The sequence below is a fragment of the Macaca nemestrina genome, chromosome 17 (assembly GCF_043159975.1).
Source record: "Macaca nemestrina isolate mMacNem1 chromosome 17, mMacNem.hap1, whole genome shotgun sequence".
Lineage (NCBI taxonomy): Eukaryota > Metazoa > Chordata > Mammalia > Primates > Cercopithecidae > Macaca > Macaca nemestrina.
Genome location: NC_092141.1, coordinates 8,139,985 through 8,162,669, shown reverse-complemented (window position 1 = coordinate 8,162,669; position 22,685 = coordinate 8,139,985). Strand labels below are relative to the sequence as shown.

Here is a 22,685-nt window from a genome sequence, read left to right as displayed (position 1 = left end):
TCAAGACCAGCCTGGCCAACATGGTGAAACTCCATCTCTACTTAAAAAAATACAAAAAATCATCCAGGCGTGGTGGCACACGCCTGTAATTCCAGCTCCACGGAAGGCTGAGGCAGGAGAATCACTTGAACCCGGGAGGCAGAGGCTGCAGTGAGTACAGATTGCGCCGTTCCACTCCAGCTTGGGCAACAAGAGCGAAACTCTGTTTCAAGAAAACAACAACAATTAAAAAATATATATATATATATATAAAATAAATTTAAAAATATGTAATACATTTGATATACATTGCTCTGTCGCCCAGGCTAGAGTGCTGCAGTGCAATCATAGCTCACTGCAGCCTTGAACTCCTGGGCTCAAGCAATCCTCCTGCCTCAGCCTCCCCAGTAGCGAGGACTTCAGGTGCATACTACCACACCTGGCAAAATTTTTTAAAGTCAAACTTCAAGAGAAATAAAATAAATAATAAATAAAACTATAATGAGATACCAAAATTGACAAATTTAAAAATAATCCCAGTTGAGGATGAAAAAGGGATACATGGATCCTGTGAGTATGAATCAGCACAACCTTAACATTGTACATAAATACTCCAGTCCAATGAAGCTTGGTGGAGGGGAGAGGATGATAGGGTACAAATGATGTTTAGTTTATTCTTTCTTGCACTTTTTAAATTTTATTTTCTTTTTCATTTATTTATTTATTTATTTATTTTGAGACAGAGTTTCACTCTTGTTGTCCAGGCTGGAGTGCAATGGCACGATCTCGACTCACCACAACCCCCACCTCCCAGGTTCAAGCGATTCTCCTGCCTCAGCCTCCTGAGTTGCTGGGATTACAGGTGCGTGCCACCACGCCCAGCTAATTTTGTATTTTTAGTAGAGATGGGATTTCTCCATGTTGGTCAGGCTGGTCTCGAACTCCTGACCTCAGGTGATCCACCCACCTTGGCCTCCCAAAGTGCTGGGATGACAGGTGTGAGCCACCACGCCCAGCCTAAATTTTCTACATATATAAAAATATATTACTTTCATAATAAAATATGCATATCCAAATTGAAACCACAGTGCAATACCACTGCACATCCACCAGAATGACTAAGACAGGAAGCAACAACCACCCTGAATGTTGGTGGGAATGGGGAGTAACCGGAACCCTCATGCATTACTGGGAGGTGTATAAACTGGTTCAACCACTTTGAAAAACCAAAGCTAAATCTAGAGCCACCAGTAATTTCACTCCTAGGTATATATCCAATAGAAGTAAGAGCACATAGCCATCAAAAATCCTATACAAGAGGGCCAGACGCAGTGGCTCACGCCTGTAATCCCAGCCCTTTGGGAGGCCGAGGTGGGTGGATCACTTGAGCTCAGGAGTGTGAGGCTAGCCTAGGCAACATGGAGAAACCCCATCTCTACAAAAAAATACAAAAATTAGCCGGGCATGGTGGTGCGCGCCTGTAGTCCCAGCTATTTATGGGACTGAGGAAAGAGGAGCACTTCAGCCTGGGAGGTTGAAGCAAGAGTAAGCCATGATCACACCACTGCACTCCAGCCTGGGTGACAGAATGAGACCCTATATTGAAAAAGAACAAAAGAAAACAAACAAACAAAACTGCACAAGAATGTTCATTGAAGTTTTAGTTGTAATATCTTCAAACTAGAATGCCTATTTTTTAGAACTCAAATGTCTATTTTGTTTTTTTGAGACGGAATTTCACTCTTGTCACCCAGGCTGGAGTGCAGTGGCGTGATCTCGGCTCACTGCAACCTCCACCTCCTGGGTTCAAGTGATTCTCCTGCCTCAGCCTCTCGAGTAGCTGGGATTACAGGCACCTGCTGCCACACCCGGCTAATTTTTGCTTTTTTTTTTTTTGAGACGGAGTCTCGCTCTGTCGCCAGGGCTGGAGCGCAGTGGCCAGATCTCAGCTCACTGCAAGCTCTGCCTCCCGGGTTTACGCCATTCTCCTGCCTCAGCCTCCTGTGTAGCTGGGACTACAGGCGCTCGCTACCTCGCCCGGCTAGTTTTTTGTATTTTTTTAGTAGAGACGGGGTTTCACCGTGTTCGCCAGGATGGTCTCGATCTCCTGACCTCGTGATCCGCCCGTCTCGGCCTCCCAAAGTGCTGGGATTACAGGCTTGAGCCACCGCGCCCGGCCAATTTTTGCATTTTTAGTAGAGACAGGTTTTCACCATGTTGGCCAGGTTGATCTCAAATTCTTGACCTCAGGTGATCTTCCCGCCTCAGAAGGAAAGAAGGCAGGCAGGCAGGCCCAGCGTAGTGGCTCATGCCTATAATCCTAGCACTGGAGAGGCTGAGAGTTTGAGACCTAGCACTGAACTCCTGAGGTCAGGAGTTCAAGACCAGCCTGGCCAACATGGTGAAACCCTGTCTCTACTAAAAATACACAAAAATTAGCCATGCATGGTGGCACGTGCCTGTAGTCTCAGCTACTTGGGAGGCTGAGGCAGGAGAATTGCTTGAGCCTGGGAGACAGATATTGCTGTGAGCCGAGATTATGCCATTGCACTCCAGCCTCAGCAACGGAGGGGGACTCTGTCTCAGAAAAAAAAAGAAAAGAAAATGCTTCATGTCCTGAAAAAATGTTCATCTTCACACTATAAATTTATATTTAACTAATAAATAGTATAAGCTAAAGGTACAAAATAGTATACATAAGTGTGAGTCCAAAAATGTAGAAAATAAAAGTGTATAAGCATAGGGGAAAAAAAAAAAACTGTAAGAAGCAGACATACTACTGTATTGGTTTTAGCCCTAGAAATACAGGACATACATGGAAATGATTTCCACTAGTGTCCTCCTCTTCTAGAAATCGAATTGCGACCCGGGTTGAGCTTGCCTCAGTGCTCTCTGAAACCTTGGGCTTTCTTTGTGACTTCTCTTCCACAGCTTCAAGCAAACAAGCTCATACCAAGAAAATCATCATGAAGGGTGATTGAAACGGTGCTACTGCAGTGGATTTTCTGAGACTGGAATCCCCGCTGCAGGAACTAGGTACCAAAATTCTACCTAAAACATCACGAAGACTCTAAAGTGGTTGCTTGCGTGGGGGAGGAAAAACGTTTTCTCCACCCTCTTAGATGCTGTTCTTGGAGGACTGTGAATTAAACTGACAAAAGACAGATGAACAAAAGAAAAGATAAAGTTTATTCACACACTAGGAACCCACAAATAAAACGGCTTTGATCCATAACTAAAGATAGGGATTTACAAGCCTATCTTAATAAGGGTAAGGGAGCAGGGAGAAAAAGCAAAAGGCTTCTACTGGAAGAACAAATGGGTTTCTCTAGGAAAGACAAATGTAGTTTTAGGAGAACAAACTGAGAGACAAGATGGTTTGTCATCCTATTTGCTTGTGGTCTTCTTCATCTCCTTCACAGCCATGAAACTCCTCCAGAGGGCTAGTGGCAGTCTCGCTTCCAGAAGTTTCTGCTTTTAGTCAGATAAGGGAGTAGTATTCAGACAAAGCCTCTTCCTGCATCTGTTGATTCTCAAATCTTCAGCTCAAAATAATTTTTACGCCACTGTGGTATAATTTGGATCCCTTCCCTTGCATAGAAAGATAATATTTTGAAATATTATTCACTTTTTCCCCCATTTTTCCTGTTAAAGCTTAACCCTTCCTCATTTACCTTTCCAAGTATTCTGAATTCACTGCCTCAGGGAAAATGTGGTACATCTGGATGTATAAGAATAATTCTCTCTCTTTCTTTTTTGTTTTTTGTTTTTTGTTTTTAAGAGACAGGGTCTCATTCTGTCACTCGGGCTGGAGTGCAGTGGTGCAATCACAGCTCACTACAGTCTCTACCTCCCAGGTTCAAACGATCCTCCCACTTCTACTTCCCACAGGTGTGCACCACCACACCTGACTAATTTTTGTATTGATTTTAGAATTGGGGCGGGGGGTTCACTATGTTGCCCAAGCTGGTCTGGAACTCCTAGGCTCAAGCGATCCACCTGCCTTGGCCTCCCAAAATGCTGAGATTACAGGCGCGAGCCATGGAGCCCAGGAAAAATTAAGTCTTCTGCTGGCTTTGAAACTTCCAAGGTCCAGGTGTGGTGGGACACAGGAAGGAGCCTGGCAAACAGGATGTAAGGGCTGGGCTCTTGGCTCCCAAGACAGAAGAAGACTGAGAGAAAGCGGGTGAATGTGTGCGAAATCCTCTCAACCCCACCCCCAGCATTGGCTGAACCTCAAGGTCGGGGCACAGAATCAGAAACCGGTAAGTTTGGGGATCCTTGGGGTGGACCCCAAGACGGAGAAAGACCTCAAAGCAGAAACGGCAGAGTGGTGTGCTCAGACCAGGAGACGGGGCAGAGGCCTCGCGGGTCCGCCTGACCCAGCCCAGGCAGAGCAACAAGGGTCTTTGGAGTCCCACGGGGTTTCCCTGAGCCCAGAGGACCACAGGAGCAGCAGATGGAATTTCTAGGCCCCAGAGAAGGACATGGGGATTTCAAGGAGGATCACCTGCCCCGGAGAGGCCCCTGGGATGGGAACACTGGAAAATCAGCAGCAATAGCCTGGAGCTCCGGATGGGATGAAGCCACACAACCGCAGCATGACCTTGGGGGAGAGGCCCCCGCCCTGCGGGCTGTGCTCATATGTGGGAGGGCTCTATGAAGGTGAGCATAGATGTGTTTTTTTTTTTTTTTTAGTTTTTATTTATCTTTTATTAAAGACATGCTATTTTGACAAGTAGATTTGCGTTTATTTATTTATTTATTTATTGGGATGGAGTTTCACTCTTCTTACCCAAGCTGGAGTGCAATGGTGCGATCTCAGCTCGCTGCAACTTCTGCCTCCGCGGTTCAAGCGATTCTCCTGCCTCAGCCTCCAAGTAGCTGGGATTACAGGCGCCCACCACCATGCCCAGTTAATTTTTGTATTTTTAGTAGAGACGGGGTTTCAGCATGTTGGTCAGGCTGGTCTGGAACTCCTGACCTCAGGTGATCCACCCACCTCGGCCTCCTAAAGTGCTGGGATTACAGGTGTGAGCCACTGCGCCTGGCCGATTTTCGTTTTAGAAAGATCATACCAAGTGGGAATGCTTGGAGAGAGCCAGGAAAGGACAGAGGGAGACCAAGAGTGAAGTGGTCCCAATAACCCAGCAAGGAATAAGAGCAGGATGGGAGAAGTGAGGAGAAATTTCACACAGGAATAATCAGCAGGTCATGGTGACAAACTGTATGTGAGTGGTGACAGACAGAGAAAGGGTCTTTGCTGAGATAGAGAAAGCAGAAAAATAGCAGGTTTAGGAAAGGAATCCAGTGAGTTCAGTTTGGGACACATTGATCTTTGTCTATGGGACAATCTAACTGGTAGCTATCAAGTAGGTAGTTCTCATAAACTAATAGAGTGCCCACAACCATTGCACAAGGCTGCCCAGGAACATTCCGTAATAGCCAACACTCCATATTGCTCTTAAGTTGGTGTGTGTGTATGTCTAGATATAGCAGAGATGAAGTAGGATGCTGATTTTTCACAATGCAACTGTTGATATTGAATGCTAGAACTGCAAATAGTTTTGTGAAGATGATTTAATAAATTTTCAAAAATTTAAATATTTCAGCTTTATTAGAATGATTTTGCTTAAATGTTTAATATTTATTAGTTATAACTTGCATTATTCCTCTTTCTTTTCTTTTTTTTTTTTTTTTTTGAGATGGAGTCTTGCTCTGTCACCCAGGTTGGAGTGCAGTGTCGCGATCTCGGCTCACTGCAACCTCTGCTTCCCGGGTTCAAGCGATTCTCCTGACTTAGCCTCCCAAGTGGCTGGGACTACAGGCATGTGCCATCACACCAGCTAATGTTTGTATTTTTTTTAGTACAGAAGGGGTTTCACCATGTTGGCCAGGCGGGTCTTGAACTCCTGACCTCAAGTGATCTGCCCACCTTGGCCTCCCAAAGTGCTGGGATTACAGGCATGAGCCACCACACCCGGCCGTATTTTTTATCTTAATAGTTTAAAATATTTTCAGAAGATAAAGATTTTTAAAATACTAGAAGAAAAATCACTTCTAAAACATGACAATTTAAAATTAAAAGATTCTGCATTTCCTTAATTTGCATATTTTGATGTAAATTTATTGAAATTTTGTATATTTTTAATTATTTTTGGTTTTTCTTTTTGGGTTTTTGGGGTTTTTTTGAGACAGGGTCTTGCTCTGTCACCCAGGCTGGACTGCAGTATCATGAACACAGCTCACTGCAGCCTTAGCCTCCCGAGTAGCTGAGACTACAGGCACGTGCCACTAATCCTGACTAATTTTAAATTTTTTGTAGCGATGGGGGCGGTCTCACTTTGTTGCCCAGGGGGATCTTGAACTACTGGACTCAGGTGATCCTCCTGACTCGACCTCCCAAAGTGCTGGGATTACAGGCTTGAGCCACCATGCCTGGCCATGTACATTTCAAAAATAATTACCATAGCCTGGCACGGTGGCTGGCACCTGTAATCCCAGCACTTTGGGAGGCCGAGGCGGGCAGATCCCAAGGTCCGGAAATCGAGACCATCCTGGCTAACACAGTGAAACCCCGTCTCTACTAAAAATACAAAAAATTAGCCGGGTATGGTGGCAGTGGGCACCTGTAGTCCCAGCTGCTCAGGAGGCTGAGGAAGGAGAATGGTGTGAACCCGGGAGGCGGAGCTTGCAGTGAGCCGAGATAGTGCCACTACACTCCAGCCTGGGTGACAGAGTGAGACTCCGTCTCAAAAAAAAAAAAAAATTATCATTTCGATTTTAATTCTGTAGGACATTACCGTTACTAGACCATAAATCACGTGAAAATCTTGATTGTAACAATACAATTAGTGGTTTTGCTAATATGAAGGCAAGAAAATAAGTTTTAGGAAGTAAATACATAACAATTTATGAATTATGTATGTCTTTATTGTATAACTCTTTCAAACATCATCAACTCATCAACAGAGGGCCCAGAAATGAAGAATAATAATAAAACTTTGATATTTTGATATTATACTTTTAAAAATATGTTATGAAGGTATATTTGTCAAAGTAGAAGGGGAGAACTTTAAAAAATATTTTGTTAAGTTGATTTACAACTTTCCAGACACTTATACGTTTTTGTGTGTGTGTGTTAGAGACAGGGTCTTGCTATGTTGCCCAGGCTGGTCTTGAACTCCTGGGCTCAAGCGATCCTCCCACCTCCGCCTTCAAAGTGCTGGGATTACAGGTGCAAGAGTCACCACACCTGGCCAGACTTACACTCTTGACCTACCAAGGGCAGGCCTGGCTTCATGTGCCCTGTACACTGTTGGCCAGATGGAGAAGTCAGTGTGCAGAGAGCTTGTATGTGGATATTCCCGTGGTGAGCGTTTCCAGAAGCCATTTGTGTGAACATGGGAGTTGCTCCCTGACTCGTACCTGAGACGGTCAAAGATTGTTCCATTTCCCTTTCCTGTCTTGGTTCCAGCATGGGCACATGACTACGAACAAGGGGCTTCTGGGAAACTTCCTTACTCCTAAGAGAAAGCCATAGAAAGAGATTTTATTCTCCTCTGGACATTGTCTAGGCCACCATGTTGTCCAGCTCCAGGGGTCACCATTACATGGGCGCTTTTGTGTGTCTGTATGTGTATGCACAGCCTGCATGGCCATGGGCTTTATTGCATCTGGATAGAGCCCTGAAATGCCTACAGCCAGTCTGAGGAGGAAGCTGGTGTTGAGGAGGGAAGGATAGACACGAGAAGAATCTGAGATCCAGGCAGCGTGCAGGGGCTCACACATGTAATCCCAGCACTTTGGGAGACCGAGGCGGGTGGATCACCTGAGGTCAGGAGTTCCAGACCAGCCTGACCAACATGGTGAAACCCTGTCTCTACTAAAAATACAAAAATTAACCAGGCGTGGTGGTGAGCGCCTGTAATCCCACCTACTTGGGAGGCTAAGGCAGGAGAATCACTTAAATCTGGGAGGTGGAGGTTGCAGTGAGCCGAGATTGTGCCACTGCACTCCAACCTGGGCGACGAGTGAAACTCCACCTCAAAAAAAAAAAAAAAAGAACCTGAGTTCCTGACTTCATTATGCCATTAACTTTACCACACTTGGAACCCACCCTATTTCTGTGTCCTTGCTAAAGACAACGTGAGTCAGGGTTTCAATTATGTGCCATCAAAATCATCCTAATGGATACATCATCCAAAAAATGCCTTGTGGGACACTGAAAAATCTATGCCCTGAAGGCAACCTGTCCAGGTCACATGCACACACAGGTTACTCTGCAAGTTCATTTCAAGCAAATAAGGGTGAGGTATTCTAGCATGGGAAATGACATGCCAGGGTGTCCTCGGTGAGTATTATTTTTACTTTTACTACACATCTGGTGGAAGTGTAAACTGGTGTGATCTTTTTGAAAAACAATTTGGTATTATGTTTTAAGGATCTTAAAAATGTTCAGACTGTTTGAACCAGTAATTCCACTTCTAGAAAAGAGACACCAAGATGTACATATAAGAATATTCATTCATCATTATTACAGCAAAGAATGGTAACTATTTATTTACTCCAATGAATGGAGACTTGTCATGTAAATTATGGTATACCTTGAGGACATCAAATTAAACAGCAGTTGAAAATTGTTTGAAAATAATATGCAATGAGATGAGATTAAGAGAAAAAAAGTTGATGAGAACTCTATGTACAATGTAATTCCAGTTAGCAAACATCAATTGAGCAAATACTTCCTGACAGGCTGTGTGCTTAAATCCTGGAATACAAAGCCAAAGAACCCAGCTCCATTCTTTTTTTTTTTTTTTGAGACAGAGTCTCGCTCTGTCGCCCAGGCTGGACTGCAGTGGCCGGATCTCAGCTCACTGCAAGCTCCGCCTCCCGGGTTTATGCCATTCTCCTGCCTCAGCCTCCCGAGTAGCTGGGACTTACAGGCACCCACCACCTCACCCGGCTAGTTTTTTGTATTTTTTAGTAGAGACGGGGTTTCACCATGTTAGCCAGGATGGTCTCGATCTCCTGATCTCATGATCTGCTCGCCTCGGCCTCCCAAAGTGCTGGGATTACAGGTGTGAGCCACCGCGCCCGGCGCGGGTCTGGTTTTATATCAGTGTCATGCTGATTAGGTTACTATAGCTTGTAGTAGAATTTTAAGTCATGTAGTGTGATGCCTCCAACTTTGTTCTTTTTGCTTAGGATTACCTTGTCTATTTGGGGTCTTCTGTGGTTTCATATGAATTTTAGGATTGTTTTTTCTATTTCTTGGAAGAATGACTGGTATTTTGATAGGGATTGTATTTAATCTGTAGATTGCCTTGGGTAGTATAAATCAGTAGACTTTGAGTAAACCAGAGGTAGATGGGTTTCATCCAATTAGTTATATACTGTATAGTAAAATATTGACCTCCCCAATTCTGTTGGCAGAATGCCTTTAGACTCAAACTGCAACTCTTCCCTGGGTCTCCAGCCGGCTGGCCTACCCTGCAGACTTTGGACTTGCCAAGCCTTCACAATTGCATGAGCCAATTCCTTAAAATAGATCTATAGAGCTCTATACACACACACACACACACACACGCATACATAATTGTTAAAGAAAGTTCATATACATGGTAAAATAAAATGCAAATGGTGAGAAGAGAGGACCAAACAAAAAGTAAAAGTTCTAGTGAGAGCAGCTCAAAAGACAAGGGAGGCATAGGCCACTTCTTTTTTTTTTTTTTTTTTTTTTTTTTTTGAGGCTCCTGATGTACCAAAAAGAAATGCCAAAGATAATTTTAAAAATTGTTGTATATTTCAAATATTTATGTTTTAAATGCAATGCTTTTTTGCACCCAAATAAAAAGAACCACACACTTTGCAGCCATAAAAAAGAACAAAATCCAGGCTGGGCACAGTGGCTCACGCCTGTAATCCCAGCACTTTGGGAGGCTGAGGCAGGCAGATCACGAGGTCAGGAGATCGAGACCATTCTGGCTAACACGGTGAAACTTCGTCTCTGCTAAAAATACAAAGAATTATCCGGGCATGGTGGCACGTGCCTGTAGTCCCAGCTACTCGGGAGGCTGAGGCAGGAGAATCGCTTGAATTCGGGAGGCGGAGGTTGCAGTAAGCCGAGATCGTGCAGCTGCACTCCAGCCTAGGTGGCAGAGTGACCACCAAAAAAAAAAAAAAAAAAAAAAGAGGGAGATCATGTCTTCTGTGGGAACATGGATGGAGCTGGAGGCCATTATCCTCAGCAAACTAATGCGGGAACAGAAAACCAAATTCAGCATATTCTCACTTATAAGTGGGAGCTAAATACTTACGAATACCAAGAGAGGAACAACAAACAGTGGGGCCTACTTGAGACTGGAGGGTGGGAGGAGGGAGGGGGGCAGAAAAGATAACTATTGGGCACTGGGCTTAATACCTGGGTATTGAAATAAGCTGTGCAACAAACTCTCAAGACATGAATTTGCCTGTTTAACAAACCTTCACATGTACTCCCCAACCTAAAATAAAAGTTAAAAAAATACATACACACTTTAAGATGCTGCTAGTGAGAGAATTTGGAGATTTACAGAGAATGTGAGTTACAGAGCATTCCAGTTGCTTTTCGCTTGCCAGGCGTCTTTCTCTTCTCCTTTCTGAGGCCTGCCTTCTCTCACTTTGCTGTCAGCAGCTCTCTTGGCTCTTGCCCAGCCCCAGCTCTCAGAGTATTTCCTGTAGGTCCACAGCAGCAACTTGCCACAGAGCTGGCATACTCCTTTGTTTTCTTACTATTTTCTCTTGTCAGCACCTTAATACAATTTGACATATGCATTACATGCATTTGGATGTTTTGTTTTTCTGAGGGATTTTCTTTTTTTTTTTTTGGTTGTGGGGGGCGGAGATGAGGTTTTGCCATGTTGCCCAGGCTTGTCTTGAACTTGTGGCCTCAAGCTATCCTCCTGCCTCAGCCTCCCAAAGTATTGGGATTATAGGCACGAGCCACTGGGCCCAGTTCTTTGCTGATTCTTTAGCTTTACATAAACAGTATGTGTACATTTTCTTCTGCAATCTGCTTTTCCCACTCAACAAGATTTGTGAAATTCATGCGTATGAATTGCATGTAACTGTAGTTCATCCATTTGTACTGGTGTGTGGTATTTTATTATATGAAACTACCATTGGCAACAGACATTCGATTGCTTGCAGGTTTTTGCTATGACATTCTTGTCTTCTGGTGCACACGTGGGCTAGAGTTTTGCAAGAGTTTTTCTAGGGCACATCCCTGGGGTGGATTTAGTGTGTCATAGGGTGAATGCATCATCACATTTACTAAGTAATGATAAAATGTTTCCTGAAATGGCCTACTTATCCTTTGCGGTTCTCTCACCAGCAGAGCCTAAGTTTCGTTTCTACTGCTCCACATCCTCAGCGACACTTGATACACTCGGACCTTTCACATGTTGCCTCACTGATGGTGCGAAGTGATAGATCACTTTGATTTCAGCGTGCACTGCCCTCCTTCCTAACCAGGCTGAGCATCTTTACCAGTGTTTACTCCTCCGGATGGAGCAGTCTGGCGCTTCCATTGAACTCAGGTACCTTTCTCTTTGGCTTCCTTCTTTTTCTGACCATTTTCCTTTTCAGGAAGTAGTCTTGGCTCTTAGGGTGCTTCATGTGCTCAATACGCACATTAATTCTCTTGGCAAGAATCTTGCCCTTAACTTGTTTGTTTATAACAATGCCAACAGCGTGCTGGGGGACACTATAGACTCTTCCAGTTTTGCCATGGTGACACTTGTGGGCATTCCTTTTTGAATAATACCCTTTCCCTTGATGTCTACAATATGGTTTTTTTTGTTTTTTGTTTTGTTTTTTTTTTTCTTGAGACAGAGTCTCTCTGTGTCACCCAGGCTGGAGTGCTGTGGTGCAATCTCTGCTCACTGCAACTTCCACCTCCCAAGCTCAAGGGAACCTCCCACCTCAGCCTCCCGAGTAGCTGGGGTTACAGGTGTGTGCCACCACACTGAGCTAATTTTTTCATTTTTGGTAGAGATGTGGTGGGTAGAGACAGGGTTTTGCCACGTTGACCAGGCTGGTCTCAAACTCCTGGACTCAAGCTATCCGCCCACCTCAGCCTCCCAAAGTGCTGGAATTATAGGCTGAGCCACAGCGCCTGGCCTACAATACCACCTTTCTTAAAGATTTGCATATATGTGGCCAAAGGAACAGCTCCATGTTTTCTAAAAGGCCTGGAGAACATAGAGTGGGTGGCCCTCCTCTATCTATCCTTTTGTGTTTGTCATTTTGGTGAATTACTGGAAGATGATGCCTCCGGCTGATAAAAAGCAATTTAAATGCTCCACTTAAACTTTATGTTCCCACCTTTATTTTTGCCATATTTCTTTCTTGCCAGCTCATCAATGCATTTAAGATTTTTAAACAATACATTTTATTTAACATTTTTTGGTATTTCAGTAGGAAGGTCAGTCAGGTTATCTAGGTCCACTTCCTGCTAGAAACACAAGTTCAACTTCCCTTACTTTTTAGCAACCGAATAATGCATTAAAAAGTTTGTCGGCAGGGCGCGGTCTCTCATGCCTGTAATCCCAGCACTTTGGGAGGCCAAGGCGGGTGGATCACGAGGTCAGGAGATTGAGACCATCCTGGCTAACACGGTGAAAACCCGTCTCTACTAAAAATACAAAAAATTAGCCGGGCGAGGTGGCGGGTGCCTGTAGTCCCAGATACTCCGTAGGCTGAGGCAGGAGAATGGCGTAAACCCGGGAGGCGGAGTTTGCAGTAAGCTGAGATGGCACCACTGCACTCCAGCCTGGGCAACAGAGCGAGACTCCGTCTCAAAAAAAAAAAAAAAATTATTGTCATACTACCGGGATCTAGTTATGATTCAGCACGAGTTATCTATTCAACCATACTTTCAGAATCAAAATTTTCTATTATTTTTTAAATCATTATTGTATTTTCTCCTAGATATTTGTTCTGGATCCATTTTTTTTCTATTGTTTCTTTAATAATTTACATATTTTCTCCCATTTGTAAACTTGGAGATGTCCTCCAATTTTTCTTCTAGCTAATATGCATGATTTCTAGTAGAGTCCATTCTGCTTTTTGGTGTTTTTTAACCCCAAATTCTTGTTCTATGGCTGCATCTTTTTCACACCATCTTTCATTTTCCAATAATAACGATGACTGGAATTGAAGTTCTTTCCTTTTTCCTACATTAACTGTTTTGTAGGAGCTCATTAGTTCAATTGTGTAGCCTGGACTAACTTACATATGTCCAATGCATCTTTTCATTATCTGCACATTCACTACTAATTATTGGCATGGGTTGTCTCAGCAATCATTAGTTTTCAATTTATCTGAGGGAGGTCCTACCCTGTGTAGGGCAGACTGCTAGTTGTCTATCAAAATCCATTCTCTCCTTCCTCCTGAGTTCCTGCATAATAATAGTCATAGCTGCATACACGGCAGCCCAGCTAGGCTACATTTCTAAGTCTCTTGCAGTCAGGTGTGACCATATGATCAAAGCCTTGCCAATGAAATATGAGCAAAACTGATACGTGGCATTTCCAGGTATGGGTGTTAAGACATTGGACATAGCTCTTTGCCCTGCTTGTCAGCTGGGAATCCTAAATGACAATGATCTTGCTTCAGCCACACAAATAACAAGAGTGCTCTAGGGCAGGGGTCCCCAACCCCGGCCACCAATCAGTAGCGTTCCACGGCCTGTTCAGAATCGAACTGCAAAGCACGAGGTTAGCAGCGGCCAAGCAAGCAAAGCTTCATCTATATTTACAGCCACTCCCCATTGCTCACATGCATTACCACCTGAGCTCTGCCTCCTGTCAGATCAGCGGTGGCCTTAGATTCTCATAGGAGCGTGAACCCTATTATGAACTGCACATGCGAGGGATCTGGGTTGCACGCTCCTTATGAGAATCTAATGCCTGATGATCTGTCACTGTCTCCTATCACCCCCAGATGTGACCATCTAGTTGCAGGAAAACAAGCTCAGGCTCCCACTGATTCTATGTTATGCTGAGTTGTATAATTGTTTAATTACAATGTAATAATAATAGAAATAAAATGCACAATAAATGTTGTGTGCTTGAATCATCCCCAAACCATCCACACCCCTGTCTGTGGAAAAATTGTCTTCCACAAAGCCCATCCCTGCTGCCAAAAAGGCTGGCGACTGCTGCTTTAGGGGACAGCAGAGCAATGAGATGGAAGGAATCTGAGACTCTAAGTGACCACACAGAGCAGGACTGACTCCACTGCTCTGGACCATAACCAGGGAAATGAACTTTGTCTAAAAGTCAGTGTATCACTGGGTTTGTTATTAGCCTTCACCCTAACTAACTCCACTGCCAGGACCTTCCCCACTCCCAACTATAACAGCTCTGAGAGTTCTTAGGAGACAAAGTCCCAGGTCAACCCCTCATCTACACCCTGTGAAACCTGAGCTTCGAGAAGGCTGCACCCACTTTCTCTGCAAGTGAGTTTTTATGAACTCTTAAAATCTTTCATTCCCCCACTCCCAGCATGTTCCCACGATGATCATGGAGGAAAAAAGTGGGGACTGCTTGACTGTGGGTTTTCTCTTCCTCCCCAGTCTCCTTGGTGGTCTTCAGATTTTAATATGGATATAATATATACAATTTTATTTATTTATTGAGATGGAGTTTCACTTTGTTGCCCAGGCTGGAGTGCAGTGGCGTGATCTCGGCTCACTGCAGCCTCCACCTCCCAAGTTCAAGGGATTCTCCTGCCTTAGTCTTCCGAGTAGCTGAGATTACAGGCATGTGCCACCACACCCGGCTAATTTTTGTGTTTTAGTAGAGATGGGGTTTTGCCATGGGCTTTTGCCATGTTGGCCAGGCTGGTCTCGAGCTCCTGATCTCAGGTGATCCATCCGCCTCGGCCTCCCAAAGTGCTGGGATTACAGGCATGAGCCACCATGCCCAGTCAATATATAGTTTTAAAAATCAACGTTGTTTTACTCACCTCATAATATGGTTAAGTCAGCATGGTGCCCTTTTTGGATTGTGTTTAAAGAGCTGTTTCAGGAAACATTCTCCAGACTGTGCTTCATGTCAAGAAAAATGTAGGGCGTACTGACTGATGGCGGTAGGCGGGAATCCAGCAGGTAATGAGCAGAATGAACTGGGTGTTCACTTTACCAGCTATTAAAAACAGTAGCACACCATCACCTGCCAACGATGATAGTGTGCCACGAATCTGAGAGTTTGGTCAAACCAATGTTATCCATTTGAGATAAAAAATAGAAAAGCAAGCATTTCCATACGTGGGTAAACAGACAAGGCTGGAAAAGCCCCCAAGCCTGGGGCTGCTCCTGTACCAGTGCACCTCTAGTTTCTTCACTGGTGCATGCCAGAGAGCGGTCCTGTGCGGGGCTGAGGATCAAGCCGTCCTGATGCAGCTGAGCAGGGCAACCCACATTTCTGGTCATTCATCTTCATCTTTTCTTCCTTTGCCCCTCCCCTGGGGGCTAGAAAGTTACTTAGGTGGAAGTAAAATGCAAACATTAGTACAAAACACTCTACGAATCCACATCCTATCATGTCTGTAACTCAGGGCCAGATAGAAGGGCCCTGCCTTCCTCTCAGAATCCAGTAAACTCTGTCCCTCAAACATTCACTTTGCACCTGCCATCACCACTACCCTGCACTGTGTGCGAGAGCTGAGAGCTGTGTGTGAGTCTCAAGGTAGGATATCCTCTTCCGGTTTGAGTTTGACTGAGTGCTTTTCAGTGTTAGTACCCTGAATTTGGGGTCTTTTAAATGTTCATGTCTATGTTATTTTCTTCCCTAGTATTGTTTTTCTTTGTCCATTTTAGTGAGCATTAAAATGGAAGTTTTATAAACATGGTTTAATTTTCTTGCCAGCAGTCTACTTTTTTTTTTCTTTTTAGACAGAGCCTTGCTCTGTCACCCAGTCTGGAGTGCAGTGGCACAATCTCGGCTCACTGCAACCTCTGCCTCCCAAGTTCAAGTGATTATCCTGCCTCAGTCTCCCAAGTAGCTGGGATTACAGGTGCCCACCACCATGCCCGGCTAATGTTTTATATTTTTTAATAGAGACAGGGTTTTACCATGTTGGCCAGGCTGGTCTCGAACTCCTGGCCTCAAGTGATCTGCCTGCCTCGACCTTCCAAAGTGCTGGGATTACAGTGTGAGCCACCGCGCCCAACCTGAATTTCAACTTTTATTTTAGATACAGGGCATACATGTGCAGGTGTGTTACATGAGTATATTGCACCTAGGGAGTCAGCATAGTATCATTAGGTAGTTTTCAACCCGCGCCTCCCTTCCTCCCCGCTCTGGGAGTCTGCAGTATCTGTTGTTCCCAAGTCTATGTTCACATGTGCTCAATGTTTACTCTCACTTAGGGGAACGTGTAGTATGAGGTTTTCTGTTCCTATACTACTATGCTTAAGATTATAGCCTTCAGCTCCATCCATGTTGCTACAAAGGATATTATTTCATTTCATGGCTGTGTGGTATTCCATGGTATCTATGTACATTTTCTTTATCCAGTCCACCCCTGATGGGCATCTGGGTTGATTCCATGTCTTTGCTATAAAGAACAGTGTGGTAATGAACATATAAATGCATGTGTCTTGTTGGTATAATGACCTGTTTTCCTTTGGGTATATATCCAGTGATATGATCGCTGGAGGAAATGGTACTCTGTTTTAAGTTTTATGAGAAATCTCTAAACTGCTTTCCACAGTGGCTGAACTTCCATTTCCACTGGCAGCTATATAAACATTCCCTTTTCTCTGCAGCCTTGCAGCATGTTGTTTTTTGACTTTTTAATAAGTCATTCTGACAGGCATGAGATAGTATCTCATTGTGGGGTTTTGCATTAAATTGATTTGCATTTCTCTTATGATTAGTAATGAGCATTTTTTCAAATGTTTCTTGGCCGCTTGCATGTCTTCTTTTGAGAAGTGTTTGCTCATGTCCTCTGCCCATTTTTTAATGGAGGTATTTGTTTTTTGTTTGTTGATTTAAGTTCCTAATAGATTCTGGATGTCAGACCTTTGTCAAATGCACAGATTGAGAATATTTTCTCCCATTCTGTAGGTTGTCTGTTTACTCTGTTGACAGTCTCTTTTGCTGTGCAGAAACTCTTTAGTTTAATTAGGACCCAGCACTCTATAGTCTTTTACACGTTTCAGAGCCATAAGTGTGAAGACTATAGCAACAGTATGTCTGCTGGCTGGAGTAGAATCTGCCAGTCTGAATACTACGAATGCAACCTGAAAGAATTATTTTCCCTTTTTTTTTTCTTTTTTGAGATGGAGTCTCGCTTTGTCGCCCAGGTGGAGTGCAGTGGCATGATCAGCTCACTGCAAGCTCCGCCTCTTGGGTTCATGCCATTCTCCTGCCTCAGCCTCCCGAGTAGCTGGGACTACAGGCATCCACCACCATGCCCAGCTAATTTTTTTGTATTTTTAGTAGAGATGGAGTTTCACGTGTTAGCCAGGATGGTCTCGATCTCCTGACCTCGTGATCTGCCCGCCTCAGCCTCCCAAAGTGCTGGGCTACCACACCCGGCCTATTTTCCCTTAAAAGAGAAAACTTTCTCCCCAACAACCAAATTTTAACTCAAACTCTTTATACAATAACTTACTCTTATTAAAGTTTGGGTCTTTTCTGATTATTAAAGTAACATATACTTGTTTTAGAAAATTTGGAAAATACAGAAATGTATTAAAAAACTAAGAATCACCCATAATTCCACTACCACCCAGAGTTCATTGCTCTGCAGGTTTTAGCTTTGTCCACTGAATCTTAGCTACTCCAACTTTCCAAATCTTGTCATAGACCATCTTCCAAAGCATTCACGTCTTTTCCCATAGGAAATGACATAGAAACACGTAACATATGAAAAAAAGTACTCAAACCAAATGTGGTTTCTGTACAAAGTGATTTCCTACAAAACCTCTATTTTCCAAATTCCTATGAGCCAGAGACTCTGATACAGACTATCGAGCATTTATTAAAATAACAACAATAAGAGAACAAAGAAGAGGAAAGAGGGTAGGGGGGCTCATCTCCAGACTCCCCCCCGGCTCCTCATACTACTCGGGGCATGGTGCCCACTTTTCTTCCGTGCGGGAGGTTTTTCAGTCTTGGGGGCTGTAGCAAGGCGGCGAGGGACAGATTGGGAGGGAATCTGAGAGTTGAGGGAAGAGAGAGGAAGAAATCAGTGTCAGATCCTCTCAATTCCCCACACCACTGAGGAAAGGCACGTGGAGAGGGCCAGATGAGTCTGCAGGGAGGAAAGGCCATGCTACAGAATGGGGGGGTGGAATGGAGGGGCCAGCCAGGAGTGCGCAGAGGTGAAGGAACTGGTCAGTGAGAGCCCTTTTCTCCCCTGGTCCCTGCCTGACTTTCCCTCACCTCTTTTCGGGGGATCTCACCCAAGCGGGATTCTATGTTCCTTCTGGGGACATTATCCCCTTGGCCATCAGTCCTGCCACACAAATCAAAGGTATGAGGATGGGGAGCTCCGTCCCCCCGGTTACCCAATACTGGATGGAAGAACCACTCCCCAATTCTATCTCTTAAGAATAAGATCAAACTCGATAGACCCGGGCATCAACTGGGAGGAGACATTAGTGGAAGCAAATAATGAGTTATACTAGCTAGTCAAAATTCTAGGATTCTGAGTTTTGAGCTGAGGGGTAAAGAGGAAAAAAACGAAGGTAGAGCGACCCGGAGAAAAGATTTTTTTGTTTAGAAGAAAAAAGCAATAGAAAGGAAGAGACAGAAGAAAGGTGTGGGGCAGTAAGAGAAGAAGATCTGTGGATCCATCTCTCATCCTTCACTTTCCTCCCCAGAAAGGGACAACGATTCAATTCAGGGTAAAACACACCCATTCCACTCCCCATAATCCAGCTTCCACCCTGCGAATCCTTCCTCCTTCCTCCCAGGCTTGTACCCGCTGTGTTCCAGCCTCTTCAGGTAGAGCAGGAGATCCTCAGCAGGCAGAGCCCCCCAGCCCCGAGCCTGGTAGAGTCGCAACAATTGAGACACCTCCATCAGCTGCCTTGGGAATGCGAGCCCATCTCCACCTGACAGACATAGCAATAATCACAGGTGTCATCCTAGGGCCCCTCTCCCCAGCCCTCAGCCCATTTCCCCAGGAATTCAGAAGGGCAGTAAGTACCTGTACTGGATACACACTCAGGACTGTCCCTCTTTTTTTCCCTAGTAAACCAGGACATGCTCACCTCTCTCTGGGGAACCACTGCTGGGACCACTGCCTTGTGAATGGGAGGAGGGAAGCTCCTGGACCCGGAAAAGACTGGATGCCATGGCTAAGGGAACTTTGGTTTTGTGGACAGGGGGTGGAATACGTGGCACTTGAGGGGCTTCCTCCCAAGATGGGACAGTCAGAGGACCTAGCAAAATGAAAGAGAGCCAAGAATCAGGAAATGGAGCAAAGAACCAAGGAAGTCCCACCACCCAGCATTCATAAGGCTTTATTGCCTTTGCCAGCTCCTAAAAATTCATCCTACCGGGCGCGGTGGCTCAAGCCTGTAATCCCAGCACTTTGGGAGGCCGAGACGGGTGGATCACGAGGTCAGGAGATCGAGACCATCCTGGCTAACACGGTGAAACCCCATCTCTACTAAAAAATACAAAAAAAAAAAACTAGCCGGGCGAGGTGGCGGGCGCCTGTAGTCCCAGCTACTCAGGAGGCTGAGGCAGGAGAATGGCGTAAACCCGGGAGGTGGAGCTTGCAGTGAGCTGAGATCTGGCCACTGCACCCCAGCCTGGGCGACAGAGCAAGACTCCGTCTCAAAAAAAAAAAAAAAAAAATTCATCCTAGATAACCAACTCCGATCTTTCCTAGGCCCCAGCCCCAACTTTCTTCAGAGTTGGAACTCACCAGACTTAGGGGGCAACAGATCGACAGCAGGGTTCTCATTGTTCTGGGACACTGTCTCCAGCAACTGTGGGTGAATAAGATAGTCAAATTCCCCAGGGACTGATAGAGAAAAAGGCCTAGGGATCTGAGAGAAGCAGTTGGGACGAAGAGTTAAACAGGGAATGAGGTCAGAGTCCTGGATTCCCAGAGCAGAAAGAGGAAAGGAGAAAGGGAAGAAGAAAATGAGCTAGTCTGGGTGGAATCTCTCTTACCTGGTGCAAAAAATTCTTGAGGCCCTCCAGCTGAGCAGGCGGCAGCCCTTGCTTTAGGAGGCCCTCCCCGTCGGGTCCAGGATCTTCCTCAGGGAATGGCCTTTCTGCCCTATGGTCGGGATGGAAGGCCCCAAGTGCAGAGAAGGCCCCAGCTATAAAGTGAAACAGGTGTGGGTGGGTGCAAGTGTGTTCAAGGGGGAAGGGGCTCCTCCACAAATCAACTCACCTAACACTCAGAAGAAAGGGGCCTATTAAATGTAAGAGGAACGTCACTGCTAGAAGAAGATTAAGATGGAGGTTTAAAGGAGCTGGAGAGGGAAGGGTTGGTTGGAGGTGACTGGGAGATAGCACAGCTGAACTCTAAGACAGAAATATGAACAGAAGAAGAAAGCTGTGGTACTCAAACTCTAAACAAATAAATATCCTCACCAACTCCCTGAAGAATGGAAATGAGTAACACACATGTTCTGATCTCTTCCCCAGAATATGCCCCATTCTTTTATTATTCTCACATAATTAAAAAATTTTTAATTGTGATACAACTAATCTCTCTCTCTCTTTTTTTTTTTTTTTAAAGAGACAGAGTCTTGCTGTCTTGCCCAGGTTGGAGTACAATGGCACCTTCTTAGCTCACTGTAGCCCCGAACTCCTTGGCTCAAGCAATCCTTTTGTCTCAGTCTCCCTGAGTAGCTGGAAATTCGGGTGTGTGCCACCACACCCAGCTATTTTTTATTTTTTGTAGAGATGAGGTCTCACTATATTGGTCAGACTGGTGTGGACCTCCTGACATCAAGCCATCCTCCCACCTCAGCCTCCCAAAGTGATAGGATTACAGGTGTGAGCCACTGGGTCTGGCCCCACCCCTCATTTTCAATTCGACCTACATTGTCATGTTTGTACCACACAGAACACCTCCATCCACTCAAATCACAGCTGACATTAAACTAGAAGTGGACACCACACCCAGGGTCAGCCAGTCCAATCAGATGGCCTCTAAACTGGACCTAAAAAACTGAGACACCAGTGTCTCTCCAAATGTCTAGGGGCTCAGCTAGAGTCAGTATCACAGCCACAGCTGGTCAAACTCATGTGTAAACTGAAGTTATGAGGGGCGAGAACCTTGGATGCTGGTCTAGCAAGAAAAAAGAGCAGATGTGCAGGAGAGGCGGACCCAGGAGACTATGCAGGCCCACAGAAAAGGGCCAGCTAGCTGCCTCAGTTCCTGATAGTGCCCCTGTTCCCAACTCCAGTTCTCATTAAGTCCAGTGACGCCACATTTCCATGAGATCTCAGTTCCTTTATGTGGACCAACGTGAGCAGATTTCTGCTCCTTTTTGCAACTTGTGATCACTAAAGGCATCTGGGAAACTAAATGCTCAAGTACCAGAGAGAAAGCAAGGTACGAAAGAGGGAGCCAATTCATGCACAGAAGGGGAACCCCAGTGACTTCTGTCCCCAGTTACCTGTGGATGGAGTGAGGTCTGGTTTGGGCTCCAGGGGTTGGAAAGAATGTTGGCTCTGAAAAGAGGGGCCCAACAGGAGGCTAAGATCTGAGGAGGAACTGCAAAGAACAGGAGGTGCTCCAGGTAGCTCGTCCCTTGCTTCCCGGCTCTGCTGCAATACAGGCTTCAGGGCCACAGCCACAGGAGGCATAGTCCAGACCCTCCTCTCCTCCTTCTCTGGTTCCTGAGGCCCGGGGCTGGAGGGTCCAGCAGGAGGAGCCTAACCAGGAGAAAGGCAGAAAGAAGGGTCAAAGCACAGCAGGTTTAAAGAGGTAAGACATGGTACAAACACTTTAGTAAGATTATAAATTTCTGGGTGCAGTGGCTCACATCCGTAATCCCAATACTTTGGGAGGATCGTTTGAGGCTAGGGGTTTGAACCAGCCTTGGCAACACAGAGAGACTCCATCTCTACAAAAGATTTAAAAATTAGCTGGGGGCAATGGCACGTGTGTGTAGTCCCAGCTACTCGGGAAGCAGAGGAGGGAGGATTGCTTGAGCCCAGCCTGGGCAACAGAGTGAGACCTTGTTTCAAATAAATAAATAATATATAAATAAATAAAATTAAAATTAAAATATCCTAATGTTTTCTTCTTTTTCCTTGAGATGAGGTCTCACTATGTTGCCTAGGCTAGTCTTGAACTCCTGAGCTCAAGTGATCCTTCTGCTTTAGCCTCCCATATAGCTGAGATTATAGGTGCACCACCACACCTGCTACAATTTCATAATTAAAAGAAGGAAGTGGGAAGTACCAACATATGAAGGGCTAGGAAGTGAGACTCCCTACTCTACTCTGGGGCAGGACTTGGCAACAATTTTTGGCCCTTCCGTCATAATTAATTCAGCTGTCCCTCCACAAAACTAGTACCACATATCATTTGTCCCCTCTTGGGACTGGGAGACTAGAGTTATGCCCAATAGAATGGGGCCAGTCTGAGTAAGCTATGGCCATGGAAAAAAGGATTTATTTTGCTGAGGCAGTTATTATTTGTAAAGTCCACTGATTTTTTTCCCCTGA

At 45.0% G+C, this 22,685-nt stretch overlaps 1 protein-coding gene across 6 annotated transcripts in view; it reads right to left on the bottom strand.

The window, feature by feature from the left end:
• Positions 1-6,989: 6,989 nt before the first annotated feature.
• LOC105473835 (centrobin, centriole duplication and spindle assembly protein) overlaps positions 6,990-22,685 on the bottom strand; it is a 28,453-nt gene continuing 12,757 nt past the window's right edge. For 4 of the 6 annotated variants that reach the window (XM_011727942.3, XM_011727953.3, XM_011727959.3 and 1 more), the window contains 7 exons: positions 21,629-21,887; positions 20,166-20,317; positions 19,915-19,978; positions 19,253-19,423; positions 18,961-19,093; positions 18,420-18,492; positions 17,996-18,192 (listed from right to left, as the gene is read on the bottom strand). In XM_011727942.3, the coding sequence (XP_011726244.2) occupies positions 18,067-18,192; positions 18,420-18,492; positions 18,961-19,093; positions 19,253-19,423; positions 19,915-19,978; positions 20,166-20,317; positions 21,629-21,887 (978 nt within the window). In that variant the 3' untranslated portion in view covers positions 17,996-18,066. Of the gene's footprint in view, positions 7,506-17,995; positions 18,193-18,419; positions 18,493-18,960; positions 19,094-19,252; positions 19,424-19,914; positions 19,979-20,165; positions 20,318-21,628; positions 21,888-22,685 lie in introns of those variants that run through there. The other 2 variants (XM_011727973.3, XM_011727967.3) reach the window with 2 other exon arrangements.